At 42.8% G+C, this 18577-nt stretch overlaps 1 protein-coding gene across 6 annotated transcripts in view; it reads left to right on the plus strand.

The window, feature by feature from the left end:
• Positions 1 to 18577, plus strand: part of ELMOD1 (ELMO domain containing 1) — a 44847-nt gene that overhangs the window by 24892 nt on the left and 1378 nt on the right. For 5 of the 6 annotated variants that reach the window (XM_033146224.1, XM_033146225.1, XM_033146226.1 and 2 more), the window contains exons 4-11: positions 210 to 238; positions 1635 to 1732; positions 3076 to 3205; positions 5400 to 5533; positions 6540 to 6608; positions 6883 to 6906; positions 12827 to 12877; positions 14592 to 14725. In XM_033146224.1, coding sequence (XP_033002115.1) covers positions 210 to 238; positions 1635 to 1732; positions 3076 to 3205; positions 5400 to 5533; positions 6540 to 6608; positions 6883 to 6906; positions 12827 to 12877; positions 14592 to 14725 — 669 coding nt within the window. The remainder of the gene's footprint in view (positions 1 to 209; positions 239 to 1634; positions 1733 to 3075; positions 3206 to 5399; positions 5534 to 6539; positions 6609 to 6882; positions 6907 to 12826; positions 12878 to 14591; positions 14726 to 18577) is intronic. The other variant, XM_033146230.1, reaches the window with a different exon arrangement.

Consider the following 18577-nt stretch of genomic DNA (forward strand, 5'->3'; position numbering starts at 1 on the left):
AGCTTGCCTTTTCGTTTGTATCAGTATGAGAACCTTCTTCACTATTTGTGGGGATTTGGCTACACATTTTTATAACTGCATAAGAAAAGAGGAAAGTTGAGAAGGAGAGAATTACAAAGGTTTGTGATAGTATTTCCATTGTTGGCTGTGTTGTTGAAGATGCAAAAAGTCTAATAGAAGTTAAAGTTTTAAAAATGTTTTCTTGACAGAATCGTCATTGAGAAGTTCAAAAAACAAGGTAAGTAAATGTTTGTATTTTTGTCTCCATGTTTGGCCAATTGTATTAGCAGCTTACACAGGCTTACAAGCAAGAAAACCTGCTTGCCAACATACGTTAGCCACATTGGGCCATTCATGCAGCCTTGCATTTAACTACTTGCCTGGTTGCCAGAGGCAACTAGGAGTACCTTGCAGGCAAGTGCATTGAGTTCCATCTAGCAATCTGCTTGGCTTCCATGTGGGCTGCAGAGTGCTCAACAAGACCCAAAGTCAGCTGGTTGTCAAGTCTTGAGAAGCCCCTTTCAAAACTCTTATCATGCACAGCACTCTGAAAGCGACTAAGCAAAACTCAACCATCAACTGATTGTTGGGTGTTGCTAAGCCCTGTCCAAAGCACTGTCTGTGAGCATCATTGAGAGAGTAATTGGCAGAATGTTTTGTACGCTGAAAAGTGGTATAAAATTCAAGAGAACATTAGTCATAGTCTTTACCCAAGCATATGTTATCTAGATATCATACAGAATAATCTACGCAGATTTCAAGGCCATCAAGGAATATTGCTAAGCTTTGTACCTCAGTTTCTAAGATGCCAGGCATTTTGCAACTTTCCACATTTTTCCTCCCAACATCCTTTTGAGTTAGGACACTGCTCAGGCCGGGAGAGAATTTTGTATTTTTCATATTTAATATGAAATTTGCATTTCGCGAACCAATATTTGAACTAAACACAACTCTCCTTCAAAACTCATACTTCTCCAAATTTGCAATGCAGGCCCCAAAATGTGTGCAAAAATGCTTTAAGTAGTGAAAGCAATGTACAAAAATGCATTCTTTCATGGGAAAATTGTGGGGATGCAATGGCACTTGTATTGGGAGAGAGATGTATGCAATAATGCACGCCAATTTCCAAGCAGACTTTTATTTTGTAAAAAAAATTACAAAAACAACTAAACCTACTTAAGACTGCAGAAATGAGAATCTGAAGGAAACAGAAATGGAAAGATTGACTTTCCCCTACAACTCTCTACTTACCTCATTTAGAAGATGGAAGGAGAGACTGAGGAACAGTGACTTGTCCAAGGCACTTATTGAGCTAGTCCCAATTTACTTATTTATTTGGTTTATTTTATGAGATTTATACACCCCTCGATTTTTATTTTTTTAAAAAAAAAAAGCTCAGTGCAGTTTGCAGGAAAGTAGACTTGGTGGGGGACGGATGAGGTGTACATATTGATACAGTTAACCATGTTCAGTATGACACATGCCTAAAAAGAAGCCTAGATCTGTGGCATCACCACTGCTGGAGGGCACCACATCAGCTGTGATACTTCTCACAAAGTTGCATTCAGTTGTTCCTGTAATACTCCACTTCCCGTGGCAGTGACCAATGTGCGTTAAAAAACATTTTTTTTCAGTTGCTCCAGAATTCAGTCAGTGTTCATCCAGATGCTATTGAAAAAACTATAGATACCATCATGGAACTGAAGAGGATTAACCCAGATGTAAATCCGCAGTAAGTTCATGTGAATGGAGTGGGATGGCAGAAGTTATTTTGTGTGCTTCAATGACTGTGTGCTTCATCTCTTTGGGGGCCTGTCTTCCCACATAAGTTCACCGTATTGTGTGCTTTGATTCTTTAGTTGTGCCCGCTGATGATCACAGGTGACTTGGTCTGGTTTCATTTTCTGTCTGTTCAGCCCTTTCATTTCTGTGGTGCAGCTAAATCTTGAGGCAATGCAGCGCCTGTAACAACTGCATTATTGATCTAGACTTGCACCTTCTTGAACCATGGCTTGTGAAAGCTGCTTGAGCCATGGTTTGTCATAAAGGTGGAAATGAGCCAGTATGTAGACATATATACACACAGGCCAGACACGAACCCCCAGATTTCTGACCGTGCTTTAGTCACCTGACCACATCATCCCGAGTTTCCAACATATATCCATGATGTCAGTGCTACAGAACTGCTGTTCCTACTCCTGTTCCTAGGTTGTGTGTGAAGTTCTCCTTCAGCCTACGTTCTCACCGGCCATCCTTACATTGCCTGTGTCCTTTCTTCATGTGCCCAGGGATAGTAAACATGCATATATATATATATATATATATATATATATATATATATATATATTTACTTCCTTTTTTAAAAAAACTTTATTTAGATTTAACAATTTCACAACAAATTTAAAAACCTTTCGTAGGTACAAATAAAACATGCATATATTTTGTATTTACAATCTCAGCCCAGACCCCCAAAATAGTGCCCTACTCAGATGATTGGTATCTGTTTCCAATATCAGGCCTGACTCCTAGATTATGTGAAGAAAAGTGCGCTCTGCACATGCTCAGAAGCATTTTCCTCATCATTAAACTATTACTGTTTTTCTTCCCTAGAGTTAAGATTCCAGGCTTCTAGAGCATATGGTGTGGAGTTTTTTCCCCCACATAGACCTGTGGGGCAGCATGTCCCCTTTCCACACACAAAAATCCACACCAGGTTTTTCATTGCAACTTGGCAGAGAGCAAATCAGGTCTGCTGGAAGTGAAGGCTTGTGGGAGAGCAGCAAAGGGCATAGTTCTCAAAAGGGAGCTTTGAAAATGATGTGAGCTTGGGGGAAGCGATGTCATTAGTCTCTTTCACCTTTCTCCCTGCCGTGGGCATCACCTGTGGCAAAGCTTATTGTCTATCAGTGCAGGCAGCGCAACAATTGCTGTTCCATTGCCTCAATGAGCATGCCTTTTCACATTCGTGAATGGCGGAAAGGATAAAAGTGTAGCTCCACGCTGAGGTAATGTCAATCATGCAAAGCTAAATTACTGAGTGTAGTGTTCTAACCGTTTGTCATCTTTTCACTCTAGGCTAGGTGTCTCTCTGCAGGCCTGCCTCCTACAGATTGTAGGGTACAGGAATTTGATTGCAGAGGTTGAAAAACTGCGTAGAGAGCCTTATGATTCTGAGGATCCCCAGCATGAAGAAATGCTTCTGAAGGTAAGCCATGTAAAGAGCTCTTTTCATTCCGAGAGACTGCTAACTGAAACCAGTCTCCGCAAAAGGCTTGACCACACAATTGTTTGTAGTGGGAACAGCTTGTTACCTCCAATTTATTTGTTAGCATGATCTAGGCTAAGCATGGGTAACCTTTTCCTTTGTTGAGGGCCACATTCCCTCTGAATTAATCTGCCAAGGGCCATATGCCCTTGGGTAGATTCCGAGACAAAAGTGTTCTGGAGAAACTAATTCAGAATAAAGACTCTCCTGTTCAGAATAAAGGCTCATTTCTGTGTTTCCCTCCCCCCTCTCCTGCTTCTGATTCTTCACTTCTCTCTGCCACCAGACTCCCCCCCCCCCACACTCACTAAGCCCTGTTACCTCTTCAGCTTCCCACATCTCCTCCTGATCTCCTCCCTCTGACCACTTACCGGTACCATCACACCACCACCAATCTCCTGGCCCTGAGCCTTCTTCCCTTGGGGGTTCCCCAGTTGTTTTCTCCTCCTCCTCCCCCCCTCTGCATCCTACCAATCCATGACACAGATGCGCCTCACCCATGGCAGGTGTTTAATAAATGGGGAGCTACCACCGAGATGGCCCTGCCACAGTTCAGGGCCAGCTGTGCAGCCTCCAGAGGTGGCATCACCAACAAGGCTTCTCCTGATGAGCTCACATGCCAGTGTTGGGAAGGCAAAACAGGGCAGAGCAACAAATATTAATTTTTACCTTGGCACAGTTGGCTAGTTTCTGTGCACACTCACACACCCCTCTCTGTGCTCCATCCAGACAACCAAAGGCCTTATCAGGGACACTTTCCACCCATGCAAAAGCATTGTGGGTGCGAAGCAGGGCCAATGAGGATGTGGCCTGGAGACAGACTTCAGAGGGCCAGATTTGGTTCCCCTTGTCCCAGGTTCCTGTGTAGGGGGTGTGCAGGCTGTGTGAGACCTGCGATCAGGTTTTCTGACACTGTTTACTTTTAAAACAGCCATAGGGAAGAGGAGTGTTGGAGGCTGAAGGTGTTAATCCTTCCTTTCCTCAGAATGAGGGAATGACAGGAGTGAAAAGCCTCAGCCACAGGCCAAAGAGGAGGAAAAAGTATTGGGGTTTGGGTGTCCTGTCAGCACAGAGAGCTTGGCCAGAGGTGGTAAGGGGGGCAGCAGGGCCATCTTAGAGGGATCAGCCGCCGTGGTGCGGCAATCCCTCGGCGCCCCCGGCATGCTGCCTCTCCGCCCGCCTCCCTCCCGCGCTGGCCGCCCCTCGGGGGGGGGCGAATGGGGGATGAGGGACGTGGCGCTGGAGTGGCACAGTGCTTTGCGTGCCCTTCCAGCGCTCCAGCTGGGGCTACGGAAGGTGAGGGCGGCCGGCTTGCAACCCGCCCGCCCGCGGGGGCGGGTTGGGGAGGGGGCGGCCGGTATGCCGGCGGGCTGGCGGGGGCACTCCTGGGGGGCCCGGCGCCCTGGCGCACTGCGCCACCAGCCCCTATGGACAAGACGGCCCTGGGGGGCAGTTAGTGGGGGACAGCAGTAGGTAGACGGGGGTGACAAGCAACACAAGCAGGGGCACAGCCCCTAATGAAAAATAATAGTAAAGAATAAGGTTTAAATATTACTAAGGGTTATGGTCGCCCCTTCATTTCTTGCTGTGCATCTCTTAGGATTGAAAGAACGGATTTTTACTTGGGGGTAGGGCTGTGAAGCTCAGGGGCCCTGAATCTGCTCTCCTTCCTGAAAGCACTTGTATATGTCTCTTTTTATTTTCTTGTTTGTTTATGCCCTTGTGAAATTGGCTTAAAGGGGGCAGGGAATCTCTCAAGCCTTGGAGAATCAAGAAGGCTAATCGCCTTAGTGCTTTGAAACTGCCCTGTGATTTGCAACCAGATAAACTTGAGGGTTCCCCCCCCCAACTCATGCAGAGGCAGTGAATATGCCCAGTGAGCCCTTGTCAATATTTTTACACCATTTCTACATTAGGCCAAAAGATGGGGGGGGGGGGTTCCCCAGCAGGCTGTATGTCTGCTATGTCTAAAGAATACTTCTTCCTCAATCTATATTTGCTCCAGGCTCCTCCAAATGCCGTGCATAACAATGAAGGCAAAATCCCATAGAGAACTACTAGTTTCAGAAATGTCAATCCATTGAAGGGTCTGAGTTGTAACATACCTGTGATTTTTTCCCTCCCCCTCCTGTAGCTATGGAAATGCTTGAAACCTGATTTCCCATTGGAAGCTCGGATTTCCAAGCAGTGGTGTGAAATTGGTTTCCAAGGTGATGATCCTAAAACAGATTTCAGAGGAATGGGCCTCCTGGGGCTGTATAACTTATTGTAAGTATATTTCTGTTTCTCTTAAAGGTTGAACCTAAAGGTATAAATTATCCTCCTGCTTATATGTTTCAGGCTTTATTAAGGCAATTGTCATTTCAGATAGCTTGTAGGTTCCTACCATAGTTACTGCAATTTTTCATCCCTCTTGATGAGAAGCAATTTCTTTTTCTTTTCTAGGAACAATTTATTTCACATTCTCCACAACCCAGTTATATCCAGTGCTTCACAAGCAGACATACTGTATGCCCAGCAATTGAGCTTTCCTTCTCCTCACCCATCCCAAAATCTGTTCCAGAGGGTCCCCCAATCCTGTATATTTAAAGACAATACTCTTTCAGAGGCATCCGGTTTTTAAGAAAGCAATTCAATATCTGTCTCTCATCACTCTTGTTTTTTTTTCTCTCTCTCTCTCACGCATAGCTGGTTAATTTTGCCATTGATCTGTATCCCCCATAATTTCTCAAACAAATGCACTCACTGATGGAGCTTTCCCTTGTCCCTAGCATGCGTGAATGCATTTATTTAGATCATTTTTAATAGGAGTCTATTGCACACAATGCAAGATGTAAGATAAAGAGTGTAGCAGCACATGGCAGCTTCACAGCCACAGAAAGAAGACTGACTGTCTTGCTTAAGTGTTCAGATTACACGTTCTTTATTATTGGCCACGGGCCGAAACAGAACGAAACCTACATCTGTACAAGTAGAATATCACAGCATACAAAATACCTGAAAGTGGGTTGTAAAACATAAATGATATAAAATATCAGGAACATCCTAAACATATTTAAAGTAAGATATACAATATGATGACTTAAAATATAGAAGTTAAGAGTCAGTTGAAAAGCTTCCCCTCCCCCCCAAAAAAGAACACATTTGCCAAACCTGGTTCATACGGTACATTTTAAATGTACAAACCGGGTATCTGCATATAGGTTGAGGAAATGTACCTACGGATGTTTGGAGCGATGTTGTAAAACTCCGAAATGTGTTTTTTCTCCTCCAGATATTTTGCTGAATGTGATGCTGCTGCAGCTCAGCAAATCCTCTCTGACTCCCTTCAACCAAAATACAGGTAACATTTTGAAGCTGGAAATAGCAGCCACCTCGAATGAATAAATAAATCCTATTTGTAATAATTCTGCATCTCTTTTACTGTTAACATAAAATATTGTCTGTGTTTCTCGAACTGTTACTTAAGATTAGAGAGATAAAATGCCTCATTTCCATGTGTTCTACAGTCTGATTTTACTGTTAAATACATAAAATTTAATCCAAGTTTATATTGATTTTTAAGCTATTTATTTTTCCTTTCCCTTTCACCCCCCACCCAATCTTTCACAATGAAGGGAAGTCACTAAAGAGGAGCTAAGGTATTTTTTTCCTTTTGCCTTTTATAAGCCTTTTAAACTAAGCTTTGAAGCAGAAAAATATATATTCTAGGACAGCCTTCGCCAACCTGGTGCCCTCCAGATGTTTCAGACTTCCATCAGCCCTAGCAAGAGCATGCTGATGTGTGGGCTATGTAGAAAAAAGCCCCCATTGATTCCAGAATATAATAATGTCTATGCAGAGCCTTAGCGGGGAGACAAGGCAAAGTGGGAAAGGACAAAGACTTTCTCTGTGCTTTCCACCCAAAGACTAGATCAGGCCATAGGGAAACTCTGGCCCTCCAGATGTTTGGGACTACAATTCCCATCATCCCTGACCACTGGTCCTGTTAGTTGGGGATGATGGGAATTATAGTCCCAAACATCTGAAGCGCCAGAGTTTGCCTATGCCTGAACTAGATGTATCAGGATTAAGTTACAGGAGGGTAGATCTTGTCTGTGCTCTGGGTGAAACCTTTGAACATTGTCTGTGCTCTGGGTGAAACCTTGGACCAATGAGGTAGAGGGGTGGTGGGCTTTTCCTTCCTGGGGGTCTTCAAGCAGAGGCAAGGACAGCCACCTCTTAAGGATGTATCTATGGAATTCCTGCATCAGGCAGGGGGTTGAACCAGTTGACCTCCTGGACCACCTCCACCTCAACCAGCAACCAATAGGCTGGCCTCCTCCTTATAGGACCGTGATATGTTTTTCACACATGGGACACTTCAAAGTACCTTTCTGACTGTCTGACCTTACTATGAAAAAGGGAGAACACATTATCTAAGCATAATTGAATCTCTGGATGTCACCGTTGCAAAGTGCTGCAATGGCCACGTGCTTAGATGGTTTCAAAATAGGGTAAGGTAAATTCATGGAGGATGAAACTAGCAATGGCTACCAGTAGTCACAGTGGCCTGATAGAACCTCCAGGTTGGCCTTTCTTTTTCAGTTGCTGGTGAACAATAGCAAGAAAGGACTATAAGGGCCACGCAGCAGGCTGGGGTGTGTGCATTCTGTAGCGTGTCACTGATGCAATAATAACACATTAGTGGTGGATTTATACTGAGTCCTCCACACACTGTTCTGCTTTAATAGTTGTTCTGCAGTGCTTTCCAAATGTTACAGCGTTATTGCTGCCCTGTGCAGGACAAAACAACCACCACCACCACCACCACCCTGGAAATACTATAGCATAAAAGGTTTTATGCACTGATTGGAAACAAAATAGGAAATTCTTTCCAGTAGCACCTTAGAGACCAACTGAGTTTGTTCTTGGTATGAGCTTTCGTGTGCATGCACACTTCTTCAGATACACTGAAACAGAAACAGAAGTGTGCATGCACACGAAAGCTCATACCAAGAACAAACTCAGTTGGTCTCTAAGGTGCTACTGGAAAGAATTTCCTATTTTGTTTCCTATTTTGTTTCGACTATGGCAGACCAACACGGCTACCCACCTGTGATTGGAAACAGAGCAGGATGCCCACCCTGTAATCTTTGCAGGTCAAACAATATTGAAAGTGGAGTTGTGTATAGCTAGCATGAGCATAAATAATCAAGAATGTATATATCACTATTATGCCTTGCTTCTAGGCTTCCCAAAAACATCCTAGTTGTTCGCTTTTGGAAATACAGAACTGAATTAGATCAGTCTGGCCTAATCCTGCAGGGCTCTTTTTATGTTACTGTTTTCAGTGTAATTGAGTAGTCTGTCTTAAAGCAACAAAACCAAATGTTGTTATCTTAAATTTAAAAAATAAAATAAAAAATGTTGGTTAAAAAACAACAGCAAGCACCAGGAAAAAGCACAGAAAATCGTTATATTATCTAATGCCAGATATCGCCTCTGTTGTTTTCTGTGGAATAGGGAATCCAAGGGCACAGTAATTATACCTGAATCCCTCACGTGCAATTTCATCATTGTTTCAATCAGCCACACACCCAGCCAGAAGAAGCGCACATTGTCTTTGTTCCAAGGGTACTACCGAAACGTTTGAGCAGCACTTACATTCGTATCAAGGTCACAAGAATAGGCAGATGGCATAGAACCAGTTAGAATATTCTGGAGAGCTGGAGAGAATGTCGACAGCCTCCTGAAGGGCTTATGCCTTCAAACAGACAGCGGCTGAGGGCAGTTCCAGATGTGATATTTTTCAGTGCAGTGAATTTCTACACTGCAGCTTCTAGACATGTCTGATAGCAGCAGGAGAATTTATGACACTTATGGTTCCTCCCCCCCAAAAAGGGGTTACTCAGTAACATGAATGGCTGTGCAGAAGGGTTCGATCCAGGTGCCCAAAGTACAGTGCTCTGACCATTATGCCATACTGTCTGTCGCTGTGTGGAAGATTAATACATTACCTCTATTAACAGATGCTTAAGACAACACTGCATTCTATGAAGCTGAGTCAGTACAGAATCATCTTTATTTTTAGAATTTTCACCTAGCAATGCCAGGCAGCAACAAACACACCACAAGCTATTGGTGTTTGCAATGTGCTCTTTTTTTTAAAAGTGCCATTTCTTCCAGTCTAAACACTGTTTCCTTGAAGATTCATTAGTTTTATATAATCTGGGGAAGGAGTAGGGGAGAGAGAGAGAAAGAGAGAGAGGTGAGGGTTGTATATGTTTTTCCTTGAAGAATGCAATCCTCTTTTTCACTTCTTAGTTCTTTAAATAGGCCAAAGTAGAAAGGCTAGCCTCAAAAATGGCACAGAAGTCCAAACCTGGACTAAACTAAATAAATAAATTCAGCACAGAGGGGGAAGGAAACGGTGGCTAAAGGCGTAGGCTTTGATGACAAAATAGATTTAGAATTAAGGACTGTGTGTATTACTGCGTTTCTGCACTGTTAGATAAAACCATATTCCATTTTCTGCGTGGCAAAGTTTTGGCGCGGCAAATCCCCCTGTCGTTCTTTGTGTGCATGTCTGTGCATGCAGTTTTCCAATAAAAAGCATCTACCACACCCAGAAGTAATTTTAGAGACACATATGTTTTCGAGTGCCTTTTTGTTGCTGTTGAGATGTTGTTGGTGGTAATGAAAAATATAATGGGTCGATATTTTATTAATCTGTGAAGTGGGACTCATGCTTTGGGGTGGGGAGGGGCTTTAATTATTGCTGTCAAGTGTGTTTTGTACTGTTTGGTGCTTTCTAGTGTGTTCTACAGCGCCTGCTGTAGCAGCTGTAATAGCAAAAGCACCAAAGAAAGTGGAAAACTCCAAGGCCGTGTATTAGCCAAAATGATGGTAATGCCCTATCTTTCCTTTGCAAGTGTGCCAGGTATATAATATATACACTTACCGGTATAAACCATATCTATGCAGGTATTTAATTAAAACATTATGCCTGACCTTAGACTTTCTAGGAGAAGACTTGTATTAAGAAGTAGCTTGTGTAGTGCCTTTTGAGGAACTGATCATGTTCTTGATGAAGAGCAGGAGAGCGAATCAGTCTGTTGTTGCTCATAGAGTATTGGGCTTGGGTTCAAATCCTGCTCTGCCATAAAGCTCACTAGGTGGGCAAGTGAAATAAGTACCTACAGTGGTACCTCCGGTTATGAACTTAATTTGTTCCGGAGGTCCGTTCTTAACCTGAAACCGTTCTTAACCTGAGGTACCACTTTAGCTAATGGGGCCTCCTGCTGCCGCCACGCCGCTGCCACACAATTTCTGTTCTCATCCTGAGGTAAAGTTCTTCACCCAAGGTACTACTTCTAGGTTAGCGGAGTCTGTAACCCGAGTGTTTGTAACCTGAGGTGTTTGTAACCTGAGGTACCACTTTATTAGTTTCTGGTTACTCAGCAGACTATGCAGAAATGTATCTGTTTATAAGTTAGAAGAAGGGATTAAAACAAACCTTCCAGAAATAGCTTGATAAGGTCTGAGCATGCAGAGGGCCCACTAGATTCATTGGCAAATCCCTGCTTAGAATACAGCTGAAATACAATGAAAATAATATAAACAATTTGAAAAACCACTAAGCAGAAACCAATAGGCGCCCAGATAGATGTGGCAGAAACCAATAGGCGCCCAGATAGATGTGCCATGTTTCTGCCCCATTCAGACACAAACTGAGAGGGAGTGTGGAGATTCTCCCCAACCCCACAAAAATTGTGAGGATGAAATGGGTTAGCCCCATCTTAAGCCACCCTGAAGGTCTTGTGGGAAATACCAAATACAAATACATTTGACATTTACACAATGTGTGTTATTTCAACCGTCATTTTGGATATTAAATACACGCTTTTGCAACTGTGTGGTGTGCTGAACCCTGTTGACTTTTCCTGTGTGGTATCTCTTGTCTGATGTACTCAAGTTTGTGGAAGCCAACATGTTTGTTTAAAAATGTGTGTTTGTTTTTATCCTGGTTTTAAGTTAAAAGGGGGGGGGGGGAAATGTGGCTAACAAAATCTCTGTTAAAGCCAGCGACAAAATTTAGAAGAAGCCTCTGTAGACCATTGCTCTCCCCAAACACATAAATATAACATTTTTTGATCATTTTTCCAAATGTTGGGGTGGGGAAACTTGCTTAATGTACCACCCTGAATTTGGAAGTCTGGGAGGCTGAGATTTCCAACATGTCTTGGATCTGCTAGAAGCATCCTAAATACATCAGGTCAACTTGCTTGATAACTTAGCAAGTTTTTCCTTCCACACCAGCACCACCTTAAAAAATAAAACTACTACAGCAAAATAAAAAGCCAGCTAGACACACACTTTCTCATTGTGTAGAAAGGCATTGGGTAGCATTCAGACAACGCACTTGAGTTGGGTGGGCAACCATCATCCTAGGTCTTATACATCCTCTGAGTCTTGTCATGTGGATTTTCCTATGATTCATATAGAGAAAGTCAGTTTATAAAATGCATTCGTTGTTTTGACAGGGGCCTGCTTTCTTTGTTTTGTTTTGTTTTTACTTGGGGGGCAGTGGGGGTTAAAGTAGGGAAAAAAGCTTCAAAATGTGTTACAGATCAAAACCTCCAGCAGCTATTTAAATATAATAATAATAGTAGCTTTAAATATCACTGAAAACATTATGAGAGTTGAAATGTGCAATATTGTAATAAGATAACTTAAGAACATGAGAGAAAACTTGGTTATGTAACTTGAAAGATATAATGCCTTTGATCACTGACTGCCCACTCTGAAGAGGAATGGACCTTTGGGGGCAGTTTAGGAATGCAGCGATGCCTCTGCGTATCACAGATGTGTTGAATGGTTTAAACTGAGCCTACTGAGGGCCAGCTCACATACATCCCTAAATTTAGAAACACCTTAGCAGTGAAGCATAGTAGGTGGCCTCTGATTTGTGTCCACCACCAACCCAACCACTTTTCACTAAAGTAGCAGTGTTTGCTTATTACCTGGGCTAGTTTCTTTTCTTTTTTTTCTTTTTTAACAAAAATTTATTGGTTTTCCACATCAAAATACAACAGATACAACCAGAAGAATAACAAATACAAAAAACAAAACAAAAACACAACACCTGGGCTAGTTTCAAATGACTTGGGTCACATCTGGCTTACTGAATTTCAAAGACTGCAGTCAGCCTAGCTCAGGGCTGAAAGGAATATAGAGTTTCCCCCCTGATTCTTCCCCATCCTTCAGTATCTCAGAATTGGCCCATCCTTCTATTTCATCCTTCTAAAGGCTTCACAGAGTATACGTAAGCTGTCTTTGACAGGGAATATCCAAGGCATAGACCTCTTTTTAGACTGCACACTGATGAGCATGTGATAGGGGCACAAGGCAAGCAGGTTAGATTGGCTACAGAAGTTTACAACTTCTGGAGCTTAAAATAATACAAAAACCCGCAACACCAAGAATAAAACGATACTAAGTCAATAGACCTTTTCAGTTACCATGCAGAGAGAGAACCATTTCAGATTTGAACAGCAACTTCTGCATTTTATTTTTCAGCAAATTCAGCAAGGCTGAGTGGGAGAAGAAAAAGTTTGATAAGGCCATTGGGTAAGTATGTAATTCCAAGGTAAAATATCATGATTATGCTGTTGTTACCATGTTGATTATTTTGTTTTATTTACTTTCATTTCATTCATGTGCTTCCCAGAGGCATCTGGTTGGCCCCAGTGAGAACAAAATGCTGGACTTGATGGGCCACTGGCCTGCTCCAGCTGGCTTTCGCTTTCTGTACTCCCATGCCCTCCACCACTTTGAGGCACAGTCAACCTTCATGCTCACAGGCACCAGTTATTCGTAACTATGGGGATGGACAACCTGTGGCCCTCCAGATGTTGCTGTAAAGCATCTCCCATCGCCCCTGACCTTTGACCATCCTGGCTGGGAGATGAGCAACATCTAGAGCAGTGTTTTTCAACCTTTTTTGGGCAAGGGCACACTTGTTTTATGAAAAAAATCACGAGGCACACCACCATTAGAAAATGTTAAAAAAATTAACTCTGTGCCTATATTGACTATATATAAAGTAATTCTCTTGAATAGGAATCAAATAAACACAATTTTTCCCACGGCACACCAGGCAACATCTCGCGGCACACTAGTGTGCCGCGGAACAGTGGTTGAAAAACACTGATCTAGAGGGCCATGCGTTCCTCACCCCATGCTTATCATTGAAGTGGAGGAATAAGGGATTGGGGAGGTATTACAGTTTTGTTTAAGCTTAATGGGTGGGATTCACCTAACGAACCCTGTGAAGGGAAGCTCTGCAGAAGAGCTTCCACTTGTGCAGCAGGGCTTCCCTCTCCTCTCCTCCTTCATGCTCCCCCCCCCCAAATTGGTTTGGGAGAGGGAGAATCCCCAAATCAGCAGCAGCTGCACTGGTGGTGAATCACTTTGTTCCGTCTCTCCTCAAGAAGACTTTATTGAGCCCAAACATCTGGAAAGTTCAAAGGGCCATCGAGCTTTGTGGGCAGAAGGTCCCTGGTCAAACACCCAACATCCTCAGGGCTGAGAAGGACCTATTCCTGAAACCACTGCAGGCTCTAGGGGTGGGGGAACTAGATCTGGCTGGCAGGCCAGATTCCTCAGTCCACCACCCTCCACGGACCGCATCTGATAGGTGAGCAGGGCCATCCATAACAGCGTCAGGTGACTGTAACTGCTGGTCAGCCTATAGCATCAGGCACAGGGCAGGTGGGTGTGGTTTGTGAGGAGCAGCCTTGCAGTCCAAATTGGGATCATTGGGGAAGGCTTGTTTTGTTATTATGTTACGTATTTCTGTGTGTTTATGCTGTAAACTGCCCTGTGACCCGTGAAGGGTAGTACAGTGGTACCTCGGGTTAAGAACTTAATTCGTTCCAGAGGTCCGTTCTTAAACCTGAAACTGTTCTTAACCTGGAGCACCACTTTAGCTAATGGGGCCTCCCGCTGCTGCTGCGCTGCTAGAGCACGATTTCTGTTCTTATCCTGAAGCAAAGTTCTTAACCTGAAGGGTTATTTCTGGGTTAGCGGAGTCTGTAACCTGAAGCATCTGTAACCTGAGGTACCACTGTATATCAGTCTATCAATCAGCCTTCTGGCCAGAGATTCCTCACCACTAGTGTAGACATTACTGAACTAAGTGACTCTGTATAAAGCAACTTCCTGTGTTGGGGACTGCCAGTTAGGATCGCCTGTAGTTGGTATTGCTGTGCTGCCATTTTCCTGGATGTGACTCTTTGGTTACCTCCCACATCTTTTAATCTCCGCCCCCTGTTTCTTGCAGCTACTCTTTTGCTATTGTTGGCATTAATATCACAGACCTTGCATACAACCTGCTTGTGAGCGGTGCTCTGAAAACACACTTCTACAATGTTGCTCCAGAGGCTCCAACGTTATCCCATTTCCAACAGACATTCTGTAAGTGTGTGTGTAAGAGAGAGAGAAAATAATTGTGTTTGTTGTGCTGGTAGCGTCCTTCCTTAATTACTTCATGTGATCAGTTATACAAAGCATCGCTGGCACTCCTTTGGTTGGATTATGTCCTTACAATAAATTAGACATTTGTCTGGGGAATGATCCATTTTGTGGGACAAGTGGTAATCTCAGAACAAAGAAACTCTTTCCATGTTTCCGTTGCAAGTTTTGACTGTGTCTTAACAACCGCAAAGTAATTGGAAGCCAAATTCCTGTCAACAAAATTACTGTACCGTGTCATAATCTGTTTCCCTTCCTTCCTGATACTGTGTCATTTATCTTGTCTTATTGATTTGTTTTCCTTTTGATGTTAGTTATTTTATTTCATTTTTTGTTTTTTTCCACCTTTCTATATTACCACTCTTGAGATCTGTGGATAAAGGGTGGTATACAAATTTAACTTCTTCCTATTACTACTACTACTACTACTACAGCTATACACAAGGCGTTTTACAAGCTGAAGGAACAACAAAATATACAACAAAGATCACACACCTTATAACAATCTGGTCTGATACAAAAAAGTCATATTAAAAACATAGCATTATTAAGTAATATTCAATAATCCATCAGAATATAATAGTGCACAATAAAACTAACTCTCAAAATATCAGCAAATAATAAGTAAACAGAAATTCACTTTTAAGAATTACAGTATATTTCCCCTACTTGAATACCGGCATAATCCCCGATCCCAAGGACCCTTTTCCACTATGAATCTCTATATGACTCTGAAACAGAGATAGAACTGTCTGGGGGGCCCAGTCCCTGAATAGCACTATGGGTTTTGCAGAACCCTCCCCAGTAGAGATTAAAGGAGTCTGTGTTCAACTTAAAATGCAGCCCCAGATTAAAAATTATTTATTAAAGAAGCAGGACGGAAACATCCAAAGGCGCCATAGAAAACTGTCTTGTTATTTTTTTCAAAGTTTAATGAACACATTTGTTATTTTTCAAGAACCCTACAATATAAAGGCATGAAGGCATATTTAAGACAGAGGGGGAAATTTTAATGAATCCAAAATAATGTGTGCATTGTCTAATTAAAGTTTATAAAATGTAGTGTCCTTCAGATGACCTATTTATTGAGCATTCGTCTTGATTTGCTTGCACATAGCTTACATGGAGGTTATATCCAGTCTTCATTGAGCATTTGTTCTTGATTTATTTGTGGGGCCGTTATATAAAAACAAGTACTGTATTCATTCTCTTTTGCCTGTCCTGTGTTTATACATCTTCTTGTTCATTCCCTACTTTTCAATACATTTTCCTCTGACTCTCCCAATTGCAAAAAAATTACTTCTTTATTAAAGTGGATTTGTTGTGTTGAGGCAGCGGAGTGCTTTAATCCACTTTAATTACAGCAGACCTAAATTTCCCAGATGCTACAGTATGCGTATAAAAGCAAATAAATAAATGATGCTGCGTTTAAAAAAAAGTTGCACCCCCACAACCAGTGCTTTTTTTCTGGGAGTACGCAGGGGTATGCAATACCCCTAAACATTTTGTGAATCTTAAGTTTGGCCTCATTGAAGGGCAGTATTTCAATATGAGTAGGAAAATGAGAGTACCCCTAAACATTTTTAATAGAAAAAAGCACTGCCTACTACAACCATCACAGCTGCTCCATCCCATACGCCCTTCCTTCACTGTTATTCTCGCCCTGAGCCAAGTGAGAACTTGCAGCTTGTGTTTTGGCAACAGCAGCGGTAAAAGGAGCACCAGACTTTTCTCTGCCCCCCCCCCAGGTGTCCCCACCAGAATGATGCCACGTCACTGGGAGTAAAGAGAGGAGCTCTTTCGGCACTATTGAACCTTGGAAGCTCCCTCTCCCCCAATTCCCCCTTCCCAGATTGTTGAGCACGCCCCCCCCCCATTTCAACTGGGGCGATGAAGCAATTTCAGTTCATAACAGCTTCCTCTACATACCTCTAACAAGGAGATCAACACCAATAGTGAAAAAAGGGCATGTATGCACAGCTACAGACAAGTTTTCTGTTTGTTTCTTATCGGAACAAATCCTTTCTGAACCTTAGAGAATTCAAAACTTGTTTGTGGCATTGGAACACTTGCATTTTGACTGGCCAGTGACACATCTCACCCACGAGGTGGTGCTGCTCTATTTGCACAGCCAATAAATGCTGTTTGATTTGACTGTTCCCTGCTCCTTCTTGCAGTGACATGACCCTGATTAGTTGCAGAGCACCTGGGCTCAGAAGGGGCAAGCATTATAGAGGGACCCTACATTATTTTTTAGGGTGTTCTCAAAAATTATATCCTAGCACTACAAAGCACTTCTTAGCCATGTGTGCGATATATCCTCCCAGCCATTCTCTAAATTCTTCAGAAGGCAAGTTCATTGTTAGGGTTAAAAGATACCCCAAGCAATCTCTTGAGGTTGTGAATGAGCAGGAACTTGAACCCAGGAAATAGTCTTATGGAGGCCATTGCTCAATGCAGAAATTCTGTTGCTGCTTAATGTATACTGATCATTAGTGCTGCCCGTTGTGTGTTACGCTGCTGTTTCCAATTGCATAATTAGTTTTGCAACTGTTGGATTTTTGTGTTTATTTTTTATTTTATATCTGTAAGCTGCTTTCCGCAACTTCTTAGTCAAGGGGGAAAGTGGGGGATGATTTTTTAAAAACAAGCAATAAAATACCCACTTTGCCAACCAAACGCGGGGGGCGCTGTGGTCTAAACCACTGAGCCTCTTGGGCTTGCCAATCAGAGCATCTGTGGTTCGAATCCCTGCGACAGGGTGAGCTCCTGTTGCTCTGTCCCAGCTCCTGCCAACCTAGCAGTTCGAAAGCACGCCAGTGCAAGTAGATAAATAGGTACCATTGCGGCAGGAAGGTAAACCATGTGTCTGTGCGCTCTGGTTTCCGTCATGGTGTCCTGTTGCGCCAGACGCGGTTTAGTCATGCTGGCCACATGACCCAGAAAGCAGTCTGTGGACAAACTCCGGCTCCCTTGGTCTGAAAGCGAGATTAGCTCCGCAACCCTATAGTCACTAATTTAAAGCAGGAGTGGGTAATGCTTGGCTTGGGATGCAGGGGGATTCTATTCAGGTTACATTTAAAGGCAAACAAAGCAAATCCATTAATTTATTCACCGTGTTCCTACATTACTTAAACACTGCTGTGTACTTGTTCCTCTGTTTCTACTCGCTGAGTTCAGCTGAGGAGATAAGGCACAGATTTTACATTAAAAAAAAAAAAAAGACTTCCCCAGGCAATGTGTCAGAATTGCAGTGAGCTCTGGTTTGTGTGGCAATGATAGCTGGACTCATTTGGCCTTGCAATTATTAGGTCAGATTCAGGCTGTCTTTGCACTTGCCCGTTTCCCCTTGGCTTTTATTGTGCCTGATCGTGTGGAACTCGGCCACCCTCCTCTGTACAGAAGCAGCATTTCTGACACTCCAGGCAATGTAGTCAATTGGACTGCTCTTCCCTATTTATCTGAAACTAATTGATATGCAAGGCTGGTGCACAACTCCAAAATGGAATACGAACAAGCTTTACGAGAGCAAGAAATACATAAGAATTCACCAATTTCCGGAAACATCAATTTCCTTCTTTCCTATACCTGGATATTCGTTTGCAGTTTGGGACATCATGTTCTGGAGCCACTGGAAAATGTATTGGCAATTGGGGATTCATCCTTCAGACATTTTAGTTACCGGTATATGGAGAATGGTAGCTGACGTAGATGTAAAATAGGAGGCTGCAGGTCTGCATAGTACATATGCACCCCCAGGTTTTGTCACACTTTTTTAAAAGATGCTATACCACA

The sequence above is a fragment of the Lacerta agilis genome, chromosome 4 (assembly GCF_009819535.1).
Source record: "Lacerta agilis isolate rLacAgi1 chromosome 4, rLacAgi1.pri, whole genome shotgun sequence".
Classification (NCBI taxonomy): domain Eukaryota; kingdom Metazoa; phylum Chordata; class Lepidosauria; order Squamata; family Lacertidae; genus Lacerta; species Lacerta agilis.